At 31.5% G+C, this 14,697-nt stretch overlaps 1 protein-coding gene across 1 annotated transcript; it reads right to left on the bottom strand.

The window, feature by feature from the left end:
* Positions 1 to 230: 230 nt before the first annotated feature.
* Positions 231 to 1,549, bottom strand: LOC105110286 (protein LURP-one-related 15-like). Its single transcript, XM_011005275.1, has 3 exons — positions 1,137 to 1,549; positions 792 to 1,016; positions 231 to 571 (listed from the first exon to the last, which is right to left on the bottom strand). The coding sequence occupies exons 1-3, from the start codon at positions 1,413 to 1,415 to the stop codon at positions 425 to 427; spliced, it is 651 nt and encodes a 216-aa protein (XP_011003577.1). The 5' UTR covers positions 1,416 to 1,549; the 3' UTR covers positions 231 to 424.
* Between the last annotated feature and the right edge of the window lie 13,148 nt (positions 1,550 to 14,697).

Below are 14,697 nucleotides of genomic sequence, written 5' to 3'. Positions count from 1 at the left end.
AAGAGCTTAAAACAAAGGCTTTTGAATTTAAAAATCATACTGAACTAATTCTAAACTTGAAGGACTTCAATTTCACAACACAATTCTCTTATCTATTAAGCATTTAATACTTCAGGAAGATCCGTTGGATTCAAGGGTTAAAAACTAAATTTATCAGTTAGATAATAAAGCTAATTCAAAAAGTTAAAGTGAAAAACACTTGCGAGTTGTTTCATTCTATTTACTCTTTATTTCACCCACAAGGCAAACATTTTTACATTAAGGAAAAGCAATAAAACATGAATTGCATTTAATTTTTACAATGAAAGAACAATTAAACTTGAGAGCTTCACTCGTAATAAAACAAAAAATTAAATTATATTCAGTCTTCGCCACTGCGATCTGCATTAATTGATGTCATCAAGAACCACCACAGGAGCTGTATTTAATCTTCGCCACTACGATCCGCATTGATCTCGTCGAGAATCACCACAAGAGCTACTATGAAGGCATAATCAACATTAGGATACACAGTCACTCCAAAACTATCTGTCTCCAAAATAGTACTCGCGAGGGTGTGTCTTCTGTGCATCTGCGTTAACATAACAAGAAAATACCGGGATGAGCTATTAATTATGAAGACAACTTTCTTGATTAAAACAATAATAGGTTTTAATGTAAATGATATAATTAAATCTGGGGTGTTTCTACGACAGCCTCAGCCACAGACATATAGTTCTATGTGAGAAGATGATGCTGGTTAAATTTATTCAATATTGTCATATTTCAGAAATAAGTTTTGTTAATGTTACCTGTGCAAGCATGGTATTGGAATCTCCAAGAAGTACAGAGCAGGAACTCTCTCTGTAGCCTCCTTTGACCTTGAAATCAGGGACCTCTCCTTTGTTGTTAGCCAAGAACACGTCTAACTCAGTCTTGAATTGGAACAACTTCGATTTCTTGGCTGTGAAAAGCAAATCTTTCTCCTCCTTGCTTTCTCCTCTAAAAGCCTCCCACCTCCGATGCATGGTCATTATCTGGAGAAAACGATAAATTAAACACGCGGTAAGAAATTGATATCAGATTGAATCATATCATTGTTGTGATGGTTAGATTGAAAAAGAAGGGAACAAATGAGAGAGAGCAATTAAACGTACCTTCTGCCTGAGATTGACAAGGGTGTTACCAGCCGCGTCTTTCAGAAAACGACGATCATGTAGGCTTAATATTTTACTCTTGACCTGGAAGATGAGGGTGCCATTAATGTCAGACACCTTAAAATCATTCTCTCCAAGAGTCCATAGCTTTGTAGAGACGGCGAGTTCAACGGGGGACTGTGCCAGGTACTGCGGCCCTATTACCACCACTGGATGCTCCACCGGCGGGTATGTTCTCACAGCTGGAATGGGGTTGCCTGGTGCGTGCCCAGCAGCCATAATCACAGAAACAATATATTACTTGAAGAAATAAACAGAAAGCAAAATTGCTAAATTCCTATATTATGCAGGTCTTGATGGTGGGTTACCGAACGAGTCTTTTAGAGGAATGGTGTTCGTATTTTATAGTGCCACTTAACACATGGCATGCCGTGTCTTTAAATAAATAAAAAAAAGGCTCTGTCCTTCGTAAGTTCAATTCTGCGCGTACGGTACAACCATAACAAAAGGCAGCGAGGGAGGCGGGTAGGTGAAGTGTTTCGGGTGGATCGGGAAATATCTTATGGTGAAAATTAAAGATATTTTATTATATATTTATTATAAAGAAAGAAATGGATATAGATATAAAAACAATAAGAATATTTTTATTTAGAGGTTTCTTTTTTAGTTGTATTTATTTTTTTAAAAATCACTAATTATTTTCCAAACAATATAAAATTTTTCAACGAGTAAAAATATATTGAGGACACAATTTGTTTTTCTTAATTACCTCTTGGTTAGTAGGGGATAAATATAGAAATAATATAAAAATATTTCTTGAATGAATATAAATATAAATATAAATATAAAATAAATCTATTTTTAAAATATTCTTAAAATATTTTTTTTCATTTTAAAATAATAGGGGTATTTTATCTTTACTATTCTTTTTTCTGAAAACAATAATCAAAAGTGACTAAATGCACTTGTTTTTTTCTTTTAAAAAAATAGACCAAACAAAAAAGTCAACTGTAAAATAGTTTTAAGAAACAAATAAACAACGGCAACACGGTTTCATTTTTATTCGTAAATACTGCAACTTGGAGCATCGTTTCCGTATCCGGATGAGCTGTGTCTGGCTCCACGTGGATAAAGAAGGATAATGACAACATATTGCAAACCGCGTCCGATCCTATTAGTTTCCCATGGCTCCACGTCCAGATGCCAAGGGGCGTTAATTAATTATTAAGCTATCCCTCCTCCATGTCTCCACGTGTCCTATTCTCTCCCATGTTGACCTGATAATGAAGAGGGAGGCGTATGGTCCGTCCGTAAGCATGATCAAGTAGATCTAGCATGCAATGAGTACAGTGTCAAATAAGGCACCCGAGCTCTCTTCTTTTTTAGGCATGAACCAGATCAACACTGCACACCAAAAGAAAACGTCAAAACGTTACAGTAACAGTTTCTTCTTCTTCTTCTTTTTTAATGTTTGGTTGTTGATTGTTAAATTATTTTTATTTAAAAATATATTAAAATAATATATATTTTTTATTTTTTAAAATTTATTATTGATATTGATACATCAAAATGATTCAAAATATAAAAAAAATATAATTTGAAACAAATAAAAAAATTTAATTTTATACACTTAATTTTTGTTTAATGATTGAGTAAAACATAATTTAACTATATTATTTTTTAAGAAATGATTATCTTTTCCACAATAATTACAAAAAAAAACCTTGTTGAGTTGAGATATTACCATTTAACCTGATTTTGATGAGTGGAGATATTATCATTTTAAGTTAGATAAAAAAAATTTAATACTTATTATAAATTAAAGTAGAAATATTGATTTTTATTTATTGTTTCAAATATTGTAAGTTTCATAGTGATAGTAAAACAAACTCTTTTTATATATATATTTTTTTTATTTACGTAGGGTGTCCGGGCCAGCTTGCATGCACCACGACTAATCCTCACAGCCCACTGAATACCCTGCAAACCTAGTAGGCATATAAGGCACCACGGGGGTGACAGGCGTATACATCAGGGCTCGAACCCAGGTACAATAGAAAGAGACAAGCCCTTTTCACCACTAGACCAAGCACTGGTTTACAACTCTTTTCATATTTTATCTTACCTTGGTCTTTGTCAACCAAATAAAATATAAAAAATCTTATATACCACTGCCACATGGAACTTCGACTAAGTTTCATATTCTATGTCTCAAGATAATAAATGCTATCTCATATCATAATATAATTTATTTTTAAGTTATTTTTTAAATTTATTTTTTAAAAATAAAAATAAAAAATAAAATAATAATAATTAAAAGATTGACAACGTGGAAAAAACTAGATGAAGAAGGATTTTAAATATAAAAAAATCAAACTAGAATTTATTTTGAATGGAATATACTTTATTTTATTCATAATTTAAGAAATAATACAGATTTAAAATCAAATTAAATTATTATAAGATGAATTGGATGCCCAAAACTTTCTTAAAATTATTTATTTAGATTGCATATTGCCAATTTTTTTTGTTTAAGCGATAGACATAGGACTCATCATCTTGGCTGTTTCCTAGTTGTTGAATTTTATTGTTTATGACAATCAATGCCGAATTCTAAATTTTGTCTCTCTTCAGCGATACTTGATATATATAAAAAATATATTTATAAAAAATAATATTTTAAATTGTGATGTTAATTTTTTTAAAGTATTTTGTACTTGAAAAAATATTAAAAAAATATTTTTTTAATATTTTTTTAATATTAGTATATTGTAACGATTTAAAAACATAAAAAGATTAATTTGAAATAAAATCAAAATTTAAAATTTTTCAATAGTATTTTTTAATTACAAAAACAAATACACTTTAAATATTATAAAATTTGACACTCAATTTGGAATAGTTAATTCATTTTTATACACAACTTATATTTGCTTAACACTATTTTATTAGTAATGGCCCCTCCTCCAAGCTTTTGCAAATTCGTTTTGGAGTGAATATAATGATTTCCTAAATTATCCTGAAATTATAAATTTTATTCAAATTTGAAAATCAGTAAAAAACCACCTTTACGTTTTACAAAATACTATAAGAATTCTTTTTGTGCTTAAAATATCTTTAATTACTTTTAAGTAAAAGATAGTTAAAAAGTTAATCTTATATTTTTTTAATTAAAATATCTTTAATTACTTTTAAAAAATAGATTAAATTATAACTTCACTTTATGGACCAATTTTGATTTGAGTTTTTGTTGATATTATTTTTCTATTTTTTATTTTTTTTTGAAATAAAAATATTTGAGGAAAGTTTGGGAAATAACATTTTTCTAAATATTTCTCAATTATAAAGAAAATTCTATCACATACTTTTGAATAGTTCTTATTCTTCACATATCTCATGGGGTTATTATAATTTAATCTTTTCTTATCATAATTTGGGGGCTAAGTTTAAATCCAATTTCTATCTACTTCATTTATAATTAAAACTTTTGAACTTGAATTCAATCATAATTATTGAACCTAACTAGTTTGGGAAGTGGATTTCAAAATATGATTTGAGCTGATTTTTTTTTTTTTAAAATAAAAGGCAACTTAGACAAACTTGAAGGATCTAATCATCCCAATCAAAACTTTATTTTTAACTTTTTATTATTTTTTAAAACAATATTATTTTAATGCACTTACTTATATTGGAAGGCAAATGAACATGATATATGACTTTCTTCTCCCTTATGGTTCTTAGTGTTCAGATGATGCTAAGTTACAAGTTGAGGTCATTAATTTCTTCAAATCTCCTTTTAATTCTGATGATGTATACTTAAGCTTTGGATGGGATTGAAGTTCTTAAGCTTTGTAATTTTGGAGTGGCCGAATTGATGAAACCGGTTACTAAAGATGAAGTGTTTATATCTCTCTCTAGTATGAAGCCTTTTAAAGCTCCGGGTATGGATTGTTTCCAACCTTTCTTCTTCAAAACTTACTTGGATGTAGTGGGAGAAGAAATTTGAAGGTTAATCCAAATCGCTTTTGAGCAAGGCAATTTTAGGAGAAAGATTTTAGAAATGCTTACGGTTCTGATTTCAAAATAAGAGAATCATTCAAACTTCAAGTAGTTTCGGCCTATAAGCTTATGAAATGTTATTTATAAGCTTATTATCAATGTTCTAGTAAATAGACTACGACCTTATCTTGATGATCTTATTGGCCCTCTTTAGAGCAACTTAATAACAGGTCGTAGTACTACTGATAATGTTTTAATCGCTCAGGAAGTCTTGCATCATATGCACAGGACTAAAAGTAGATATGGGATCTTGGTAGCTAAAATTGATCTTGAGAAGGCATATGATATGATTAGTTGAGATTTTCTAAAAGCGACCTTAAAAGACTTTGGACTCCCGATAAGTACTATTAAGTTGATTATGTTTTGTGTTCAGTCTTTTTCAGTTTCTCTCTTTTGAAATTATAGATCAGAAAGGAAAACTTACTTGTGAGAATTCACTTTCTTATTCCTGAATCAATTACTTAAGTGCCACTTTAATTACTAGAACTAAAGTGATATTCCATAGTATAAATGTCTTTGTAAATCTTGTCACGTTAATGCAAAGAGTTAAGATGGGAGAAGAGAAAGAGATACCTATATTCTTTCAATAATAAAAACTTGTTTTCTTTTATATGAGTCATGTCCCTTTATATATGATTCAAAGAGGCGGTTACTTCCTTTAGTAACTCCTTTAATAACTTGGACCAAGTCTATCTATCATGGGCGGACCAGGCCTAACCCAATAACCAACATCTTCCACTCGCCCATGAAGGACTGAATCTCTTTAATATATTATACTTTAAACTTGCACAAGAATTTCATACTTAACGAACAGACCGTGTGACCTGAAGCACACAGTGAAAGGAGCTCCAATATATAAACCTAATACAGGTCATATAAGAGACATCAACCTCATAATTAATTATTCCTGAAAGTGTATTAATATACCCCTAGCATTTTTAGTTACACTTGACTCAATATAATTCAATCTCTCAAGAATTTCATACTCAATCCATCCTTATAATTACAAGTATTCTAAATCATATCAAATCTATTCAAGTGATATGATCCCAGCCGGTGAATACAAGTACCAGGTGTAGAGCTAAAATTACTTTTTTTTTTTGCTCTTATATCAATTAAATCTGAATTAACTCGTTTTCCTAAGAGTATTTCTTTAATTTGAATCATTTTATGACCATAGGATATACTCCTAAAGTAACGATCATTAATACATCACCTTATGATATGATCAAAAGTCACAAAAGGTAAGATTTTGAGATCTTAGATATGATCTCTAGGACTCATATAATAAAGAAGCAGGGATTCATTATTTATTCATGTAATGGTCGCTAGTACATGTAGTATGAAATACATACTATAGTGGAGCTTACTCTTTTCTTTTATTAAGATAAAGAGTGTATGTCATTGCTCTCATTGTTAGAGGAAATATGTTATATGAGTTTTAGTCTTGTTGTTAAAAACATAGACTTCAAATCAGAAATTCTCATTTGCTCATTTTTTTATTAGTGCATATGAATAATTTCATGCTCGACTTTAATCATAATAGACACATAAATAGTGAGAATTCATTCATGTCGATTCTTTTATTTAAGAACCTCATCTTGGTCCTAGCGAAGTAATAGACACATAAATAGTGAGAATTCATTCATGTCGATTCTTTTATTTAAGAACCTCATCTTGGTCTTAGCGAAGGTGACTTTTTAATAATCATTTTGAGTTAAAATTGCTCCCACTACGCCCAAGTCGCTTATTGAGCATTAAAACTCAAATAGCCTCATCTCTACTGACATTACAAGTGCTACAGGTGATTGCTTATGTGAGTGAGCCAATCTAAGTTTATCGACATACTTCAACAAATTATACTATACAATACTCAATATAATCCATGAAACAAATAATGAATAAAATGATATTCTAATGGCATTTATTCATTACTTAATCACTGTAAGCTTTTGTATGATCTTTAAAACTAATCATATTACTAATTACACTCTACATAAGCCAAGGGATCTCACATGTCTAACAAATGCATCCCTATTAGTTTTGTGAGTGGATCTACAACCATAGAATTTGTAAAAATGTATTTTAGGATCACATCTTGTTCAGTAATTGCTTCTCTAATGTAGTTATATCTCATCTTAAAGTGTTTGGTCTTTCCATGGTATTTTGGATCTTTAGCCACAGTTATTGCAGTAGTGTTATCACAGTAAATTGTCACTGGGTCTGATGCTGATTTGAAAATTTTTAAATGATACAGGAAATTTTTTAACCAAATAACATCTTGTGTTGCTGCAGATTAAGCTACATACTCAGCTTATATTGTAGATAAGGCTATGTAGGATTGTTTCTTGCTCCTTCATAGTATTGCACTATCATTAAGCGAGAAAGCACATCCTGAAATTGATTTGGATTGGTCGACATCTCCTCTCCAATCAGCATTAGAAAAACCAATCAACCATAAATCTTTCTTTCCTTGGTAACATAGCATGTAATTTAAAGTTCCTTTCAGATATCATAGAATCCTTTTGACTGTCATTTAGTGTTTCTGACTAGGGTTTGATTGATATCGGCTAACCAATCCAATGGCATAACATATATCAGGATGTTGGCATATCATTGTATACATCAAACTACTGACAATACTAACATAAGGTACTCTGAATATTTTCTCCTTTTCTTCTAGAGTCTTGGGACACATATCATAGCTTATGCTCAAACTTCTATCAACAGGGGTGTCCATCGTTTACTATCTTGCATGTAATAGCACTCTAACATCTTTTTGATGTAAGTGTCTTGAGTTAAACCTAAAAGTCATTTAGCGCGATCTATTATGATTTTCATACCAAGTACATAGCTGGCCTCACCTATGTCTTTCATTTTAAAGTTTGATGATAACCACTTTTTAATAGTATCAATCATCTCTTTGCTCTTTCTAGCTATTAAGATGTCATCAACATATAAGGATAATATTATAAAACTATTATTAAAACATTTTAAATACACACAATGATCTTCTTCCATCATTATAAAACCATCCTTAAGGATAGCTTGATGAAACTTGACTTTCTATTGTCTAGAGGCTTGTTTAAGATCATAAATGAATCTTTTAAGCTTGCAAACTTTGCTATTTTGTCCTTTAGTCTTGAATCCTAAAGACTGATTTATATAGATCACCTCATTTAGTTCTCCATTGAGAAACGCAGTTCTGACATCCATTTGGTATAACTCTAAGTCCATATGCGCAACTATAACTAAAATAAAACGAACTGAGATAGTCCTCATAACTAGTAAGAATGCATTTTCATAATTAATTTCCTTTTCTTGAGTGTAGCCTTTTGCTACTAGTTGAGCTTTATAACGTTTTATTGACCCATCCGTTTTACGTTTAATTTTAAGAACCCATTTATTTCTAATGGATTTTCGTTTTGATGATAAATCAACCAAGTCCTAGACTTGATTAATTTTCATCGACTCTATTTCTTCTTTCATAGCTTTAATCCATTCTCTTGCTTTAGGACCAGATAAAGTATTACTAAATGTTTTAGGCTCTTCATCATCTTGTGGAGCAATCATGAATATTTCCCCCTTAAATCTCAAATCGACGATGAGGAATTAGTTCACGAATGCTTTTTCAAGGTTAAGCTTGTTCATTAACTTGTTCCATAAGAGTAGGAATAGATAAAATATCACTGCTACTATATCTAGGAGGTTTAAAAGTTTCATCTAAGTCCTCTGTTGAATGGCTTGTTGTGCCATAATCTAGATTTTTCATTTTAGATAATTGAAAATCTTTTTCAAACTCACTTGTTTTTGGAAAAACCTTTTCTAAAAATACAACGTTACATGATTCAATCTCTGTCACTCTTTCACTAGCTTTTTCATTAATAAATACAAATTCTTTGGAATGTTTAAAATATCTTATAAAGATACACCTTTTCCTCTAAGACCAAGTTTCCCATATTTATGAGAAGTATTGTGAATATAAGCTACATAACGCCATGGATGGAAATAACCTAGATTAGGTTTGACACCATTTCATAGTTCATATGAGGTGAATGAGATAGATTTAAAGGGCACACGATTAAGTATGTAAGTACCAATTGACAATACATCTTCCTAAAAGGAAATTGGTAAGTTAACTTGCGCCATCATTGACTTAACCATATCAAATAGGGTTCTATTCCTCCTTTCTATTACACCATTTTGATGTGGAGTATAAGGAATAGTTAACTGTCTAGCTATAGCCTTTTTTATCACAAAAATCTTTAAATTGTTTAGACAGATATTCACATCCTTGATCAGTTTTTAAAGCTTTGATCTTGGTACTTAGTTTATTCTCCACTAAATTAATGTATCGAATAAAGCAATTCAATGCTTTAGACTTATGTGAGATGAAATAAACATGACCAAACCGTGTAAAATCATCTATAAATATGATGAAATAATTTCCTCCATGTCTTGCTCTCACATTCATTGGGCCACAAATGTCCGAATGAATAAGTTGTAATGGACTACTAGCTCTTTTAACTTTGCCAAATGGTAATCTAGTTGCTTTTCCAGCAAAGCAATGCTCATAAATGGGTAATTTCTCCTTTGTAAGTAATCCTAAAAGACCAGCTCTTGCTAATCTATGTAATCGATCTTACCTAATGTGTCCTAATTGATTGATACTTAAAAGTGTATTTTTATCAAGGTTTTATATCATCATTTCGCATTTGAAGTATCAATAATTCCTTAACTAAAACATGTTTTATAATAATATATCTAATAATATAAGATACCTTTAATTTATGGTAAATGTTCATTTTAAATGCAAGTCTATCACATAAATGAAAGGATTGATTGATGAATTTAAGAACTGAAATTGGAAGGACAAAGAGATGGCCAAACTTAGAAAAGAAATATCGGTGCAATCCAAACCGGAACACTGTTCGGTAATTGGGTCATATCTGGAGCTACAGATCTCAGATTTAGGTCCAATTTATATGGATGGAAAGGTAAGACATAGGCCTACAACTTTCATATGGAGCCCAAGATCTAAAAAGGCCATTATCAAGTCCAAATTGTAGCAACAACAAAGAAGCCCGAATCTGTCTTCCAGCCCGAGCACTGTTCGGTATTTTGGCCATATCTAGAGTTCTAGAAGTCCAAATGAGCTGAATGTTTTACACAAGAAAGCTGAGACAATTGCCTACAACTTTCATGTTTGCAACTGGCTCCAATTTTGACGTTATCAATGACGTTTTGGGCAGACAAGAGAAGATAAGGATTGTCACCAAGTCAAAAGTTGGTCACCCACTTATCAATTAGTCATCAAATCAATAGTTCCCATTTTTGGCCTATAAAAGGAGGCATTTGCCATGCATTTAGGCATCTTGATTTCCAGATCAAGATCATGCTCTTCCTTTCTCTCTTTGTATTTTTTATGCTTTGTTTTCATTAATATTAAGTTTATGCCTTTCATTTCCTTTCCTTTACTTAGTTAACTTTTATGTTCTTATTTTGTTTATCTATTTTGCTTTCTTTCATTATGTCTAGCTAAGTTAATTATGTCAAGGTGAAAAGGTTACACTAATGGTGTAAGAATAAGTATAATGTAAACTTAATATGGACTTTAATGTTTGATACTAACATGTTTTATATTTGCTATCTTGTTCACTCTTTAATACTTTGCTTGTTAAATGACTAATCTTGATTTATGTTACATAACACTTGGTACAACAAATGTTTGGCACTTTCATAGCCCATAATGTATGGTATAACCGACACCTGAGCTATGAAAGGAACTTGATTTGTTGTTAACATAAGTTATAATCATGAATGCTTGACGAGATTTACAAGTATTAGCATTAATTGAATAAGATGACTAATGTAATCATGTTAACAATATATAATCTGATTGGAACCTCCTTTGTGTGTGGTTTCCAATTCAATAATAAGAGTTTATACTATACTTGTTTGATATACCATTAGTGGAACCGAAAATCTATACTTGCATTTAAGGGAATTTGACGAGGTTTGCAACATGTATAATGATTTAAATTGTAGCATGAACACCATCAGATTAAAGCTTTTTCCTTTTTCATTAAAAGATAAAGATAAAACATGGCTACAAAATTTGAGACTAGGATCCATTCGTGCTTGGGATGAAATGCAACAACAGTTTTTAAAGAAGTTTTTCCCATCTCACAGAACAAACTCTTTCAAAAGAAAAATCACCATTTTCACTCAAAAACCAGGAGAAATATTTTACCAATGTTGGGATAGGTATCGAGACTTGCTTAATACTTGCCCCCATCATGGTTTTGAAACATGGAGATTGGTTTCACATTTTTATGAAGGGTTAACACCTAAAGATAGACAAATGGTTGAATTGATGTGCATTGGAACTTTTGAAGATAAAGACCCTGATGAAACAATGGAGTACTTAGACTTGTTAGCTGAAAATGCTCAAAATTGGGACACTGCGGGTACTTATGAGGCAGCGAGTAAAACTCAACCTCATACATCTAGTGTAGGTATGTACAACCTTAGGGAAGATCATGACCTTCAAGCCAAGTTTGTATCTTTAGCTAGAAAAGTCGAGGCACTAGAATTGAAAAAGAGTGGTTAATTAAAATCTGTTGAAAACATTGTGTGTCAAATATGTGAACCAAATAAACACTCAACCAATAATTGTCCAACCTTGCCTTCTTTTAAGGAATGTCTCCATGAACAAGCCCATGCTTTAAACAGTTTTCAAAGGACCAACCATAATTCATACTCGCAAACATACAACCCTGGTTGGAGAAATCACCCAAATTTCAATTGGAAGAGTGATAATAACAATGTACAAATTTCACAACTACCGTTTCAAACACACCATAATTTCCAAAATTCTCATGGATATGCACCTTCTTATGCTCCACCTTCTAGAAGAAATCTTGAGGAAATATTGCATGCATTCATTGAAAAGCAAGAGACAATCAATACTCAACTTGTTTAAAACATGACAGATTTTAAAGATACTCTTGCAAAATTGACATCTGCTCTCAGTTTCCAAGAGAAAGGTAAGTTTCCATCTCAACCACAACAAAATCTCAAGGGGCAATACAATGCAAATACAAGTAGTTTCGGAAGCCAACACATGGATCAAGTCAAATCAGTCACTACTGTTCGTAGTGGTAAGATTATTGAAAAACCCACTCTTAAACCTTGTGAGAAAGATGATGAGTCAATCTCTGAGGGTAAGGAAGGGGTTGAATCTGAAAATTGCAAAAAAATGACTGATTCCCCGCCAACACTTTCATTTCCTCAAGCCATGACCAAACAAAGGAAAGTCAATCACAACTGTGAAATCTTTGAAACTTTCAAACAGGTAAGAATCAATATACCTTTGCTGGACGCTATTAAACAAGTTCCTTCCTATGCTAAATTTTTGAAAGATCTATGCACTGTGAAGAGGAAACTGAATGTGAAAAAGAAAGCCTTTCTAGCCGAACAAGTAAGTGCTATTCTTTAGAACAATAATGCTTTGAAATATAAAGACCCTGGTTGTCCTATAATTTCTTGCTTTATTAGAGAGCATAAAATTGAAAGAGCCTTACTTGATCTCGGTGCTAGTGTGAATTTACTTTTATATTCAGTTTTTCAGAGTCTCAATCTAGGTGAGTTAAAACCAACTTCTATAACTCTTTTACTTGCCGATAGATCTATAAAAGTGCCTAGAGGAATAATTAAAGATGTGTTAGTACAAGTCAATAAATTCATTTATCCTGTGGATTTTATTGTCTTAGACACATAACCTGTTGAAGTATGTAATTCATTTCCTGTTATTTTAGGACGTCCATTTCTTGCAACTTCTAACGCATTGATTAATTGTAGGAATGGACTGATGAAGCTATCATTTGGAAACATGACATTGGAGATGAATATTTTCAACATTTGCAAGCAACCTAGAGATGATAATGATTTACAGGAAGTGGACTTTACTGAAAAATTAATTTATAATCAATTTCCAACCACTTTTAGTGAAATTGAGATTAATGAATCTGATGATTTGCAAATGATTTATTTTCAAGAAGAATCAAAGATAAGTAATTGGAGGCCACAAATTGAGGAATTGCCACCACGATCAATTAAGTCCATACCTTCAAGTGTTCAACCACCAAAACTTGATTTGAAGTCGTTGCCATCCAATCTCAAATACTCATTTTTGGGAGAAAATGAAACTTTTATGGTAATAATCTCTTCCAAACTTAATGCACATCAAGAAGGTAATTTATTACAAACTCTGAAAATGCACAAAAATACATTAGGATGGACCATAACTGATATAAAAGGAATTAGTCCTTTGATTTGTACACACATAATTTATTTGGAGGAAAATGCTAAACCCTCTAGAGAAATGCAACGAAGGCTAAATCCTAATATGAAAGAAGTAGTGAAAAATAAAGTCATTAATCTTCTAGATAATGAAATTATTTATCCTATTTCTGACAACAAATTGGTAAGTCCTACCCAAGTTGTACTCAAGAAGTCTGGAGTCACTGTGATAACAAATGAGAACAATGAGTTAATTCCCACTAGAACTGTTACTAGTTGGCGCATGTGCATTGACTATAGGAAACTTAATTCAATGACTAGAAAAGATCATTTTCCTTTACCTTTCATGGATCAAATCCTAGAAAGAGTTTCAGGTCATGAATTTTATTGTTTCCTAGATGGCTATTCGGGTTACAACCAAATTGAAATTGCATTGAAAGATCAAGAGAAGACTACTTTCACATGTCCATTTGGTATTTTTGCATATCGAAGGATGCCTTTTGGATGATGTGATGCACCAGCCACATTTCAAAGATGCATGCTTAGTATATTTAGTGATATGGTTGAACATTTTCTTGAGATTCTCATGGATGATTTTTCTGTTTTTGGTAATTCATTTGATGATTGTTTTACTAACTTAGAAAAGGTTTTGACCAGGTGTGAAGAGAAGAATCTTGTGCTGAATTGGGAAAAATGTCATTTTATGGTAACAAACGGCATTGTACTTGGTCACATTGTTTCATCAAAAGGAATTGAGGTTGACAAATCTAAAATCAAGTTAATTGCAAACTTGCCAACACCAAAATCTATTAAAGATGTTAGATCATTCCTAGGACATGCTGGTTTTTATAGAAGGTTCATCAAAGATTTTAGTGTAATATCTAAGCCTTTAAGTAACCTTCTAACAAAGGATACTATTTTTGAATGGACTGAACATTGTGAAGAAGCCTTTGTTAAACTTAACAACTTGCTTACTTGTGCTCCTATCATTCAACCTCTCGATTGGTCATTAGCTTTTGAAATAATGTGTGATGCTAGTGATTATGTCGTAGGTGCTGTTTTGGGACAAAGAAAAGATAAGAAACCTTATGTAATTTACTATGCAAGTAAAACTTTAAATAGTGCTCAAATAAATTATACCACCACTGAAAAAGAATTACTTGCAGTAGTATTTGCATGTGAAAAATTCAGGTCTTAT

Source organism: Populus euphratica, unplaced genomic scaffold (assembly GCF_000495115.2).
Source record: "Populus euphratica unplaced genomic scaffold, PopEup_1.0 scaffold245.1, whole genome shotgun sequence".
NCBI lineage: Eukaryota > Viridiplantae > Streptophyta > Magnoliopsida > Malpighiales > Salicaceae > Populus > Populus euphratica.
Note: the sequence above shows the minus strand (reverse complement) of the source record. Positions and strands in the feature narration are given on the sequence as shown.

Coding starts and splice junctions, on each gene's coding strand:
- LOC105110286 (XM_011005275.1), bottom strand. CDS start 1,415: ATGGCTGCTGGGCACGCACCAGGCAACCCCATTCCAGCTGTGAGAACA. Junction 1,017..1,136: donor TTGTCAATCTCAGGCAGAAG/GTACGTTTAATT, acceptor CGTTTTCTCCAG/ATAATGACCATGCATCGGAG. Junction 572..791: donor CCAATACCATGCTTGCACAG/GTAACATTAACA, acceptor ATGTTAACGCAG/ATGCACAGAAGACACACCCT.